The 1,276-nt window shown below is 57.7% G+C and overlaps 1 protein-coding gene across 1 annotated transcript in view; it reads right to left on the reverse strand.

Moving 5' to 3' along the window:
- CBLC (Cbl proto-oncogene C) overlaps positions 1-1,276 on the reverse strand; it is a 19,591-nt gene that overhangs the window by 11,784 nt on the left and 6,531 nt on the right. The window contains 1 exon segment of the mRNA XM_007943085.2: positions 254-341. Within this exon segment, the coding sequence (XP_007941276.2) occupies positions 254-341 (88 nt within the window).

Raw genomic sequence — 1,276 nt, forward strand, 5'->3', positions numbered from 1 at the left:
TCTGATGGTCCAGCAATGGTTCCTTGTTTTTGCCCCATGATAACCCCTGGGAAGGAGGAATCGTATTCTCTAGGCGATGAGCTGAGGCTCAGAGAGGGAAAGTGATTTGCTCAAAGCCACACAGCTGCCTAGCCAGCACTCCAAGACAAGGCCTTGGTGAGTCCAGGGCCTGAGGCCGTGGGGAGGAGTCCTGAGTTGGAGCAAACTGTGTGGAGGAGCCGTGAGCAGGACCACGGGCACAGGATGGTCTCACCTCAGACACGTGCATGTGCTGGTGGGGCTCCCTCTGGATGAGTTCAGTCAGGTCCGGGTTCTGGTTCTTCCTGTCTGGGTAGAGGTAGCTGGGGGCAGGGAGGAGAGGGTGCTGAGGGGGACATGAGTCATGGCTGTTCAGACTGACAAGCCTCTCTGCCCCACCGGGGGACCCACGTGGGATGAGGATCCATCCCAAACCCATTGCTGGCCTGGGCAACATTTTCCCTTCTCCCTCCTCAGGAGGGAGCTCTGGTGGCGCTGTGGTTAAGGCATTGGGCTGCTAACCAAAAGGTCAGTGGTTTGAATCCACCAGCCGCTCAGTGGGTGAAATATGAGGCAGTCTGCTTCTGTAAAGATTTACAGGCTTGCAAATCCTGTGGGAGTTGCTATGAGTTGGAACTGACTGGATGACAGTGAGTTTGGTTTGGGTTTTTTCTCCTCAGACTGGAATTATGCAGGTCAGGCTATGTCCCCTCGGACCCCCAGGTCAGGGCTGTCCCCTCAGACCCCCACGTCAGGGCTGTGTCCCCTCAGACTCCAGAAGGGCTCATGTCCTCTTCGACCTAGGGTAGGGCCGTGTCCCCTCAGGCCCCCAGAGCAGAATCATGTCCCCTCAGACTCCAGGGCAGGGTGCTTCCCCCCAGACCTCAGGGCAGGTCATCCCCCTTCCGACCCCAGCGTGGGACCATGTCTCCCTCAGACCCGAGGATGGGCCTGTGTCCCTCTCACACCCCCATCTTGGGACCAGTCCCTCTCAGCCTTCAGAGAGGTTGTATCATCCCCTCAGACCCCCAAAGAAGAACGTAACAAACCCATGTGATTCTGGGAATCAGAGACCAGCTTGAAGCGGAACCAGAACCCATCAAAATCTCGGGACCCTGCTCCCAGAACCTCCCCCTTCACAGATTCTTCAGGTCTGAGCAGACAGGTGTCTTGGGGTCACAGAGGGTGACCATGGGGCTGGAAGGACCCTCTGAGGCCCCCCACACCACGTCCTGCTTTACTGATAGTGACCCAGGAC

Source organism: Orycteropus afer, unplaced genomic scaffold (genome assembly GCF_000298275.1).
Source record: "Orycteropus afer afer isolate SDZICR_OR568_19922 unplaced genomic scaffold, OryAfe1.0 scaffold00099, whole genome shotgun sequence".
Taxonomy (NCBI): domain Eukaryota; kingdom Metazoa; phylum Chordata; class Mammalia; order Tubulidentata; family Orycteropodidae; genus Orycteropus; species Orycteropus afer.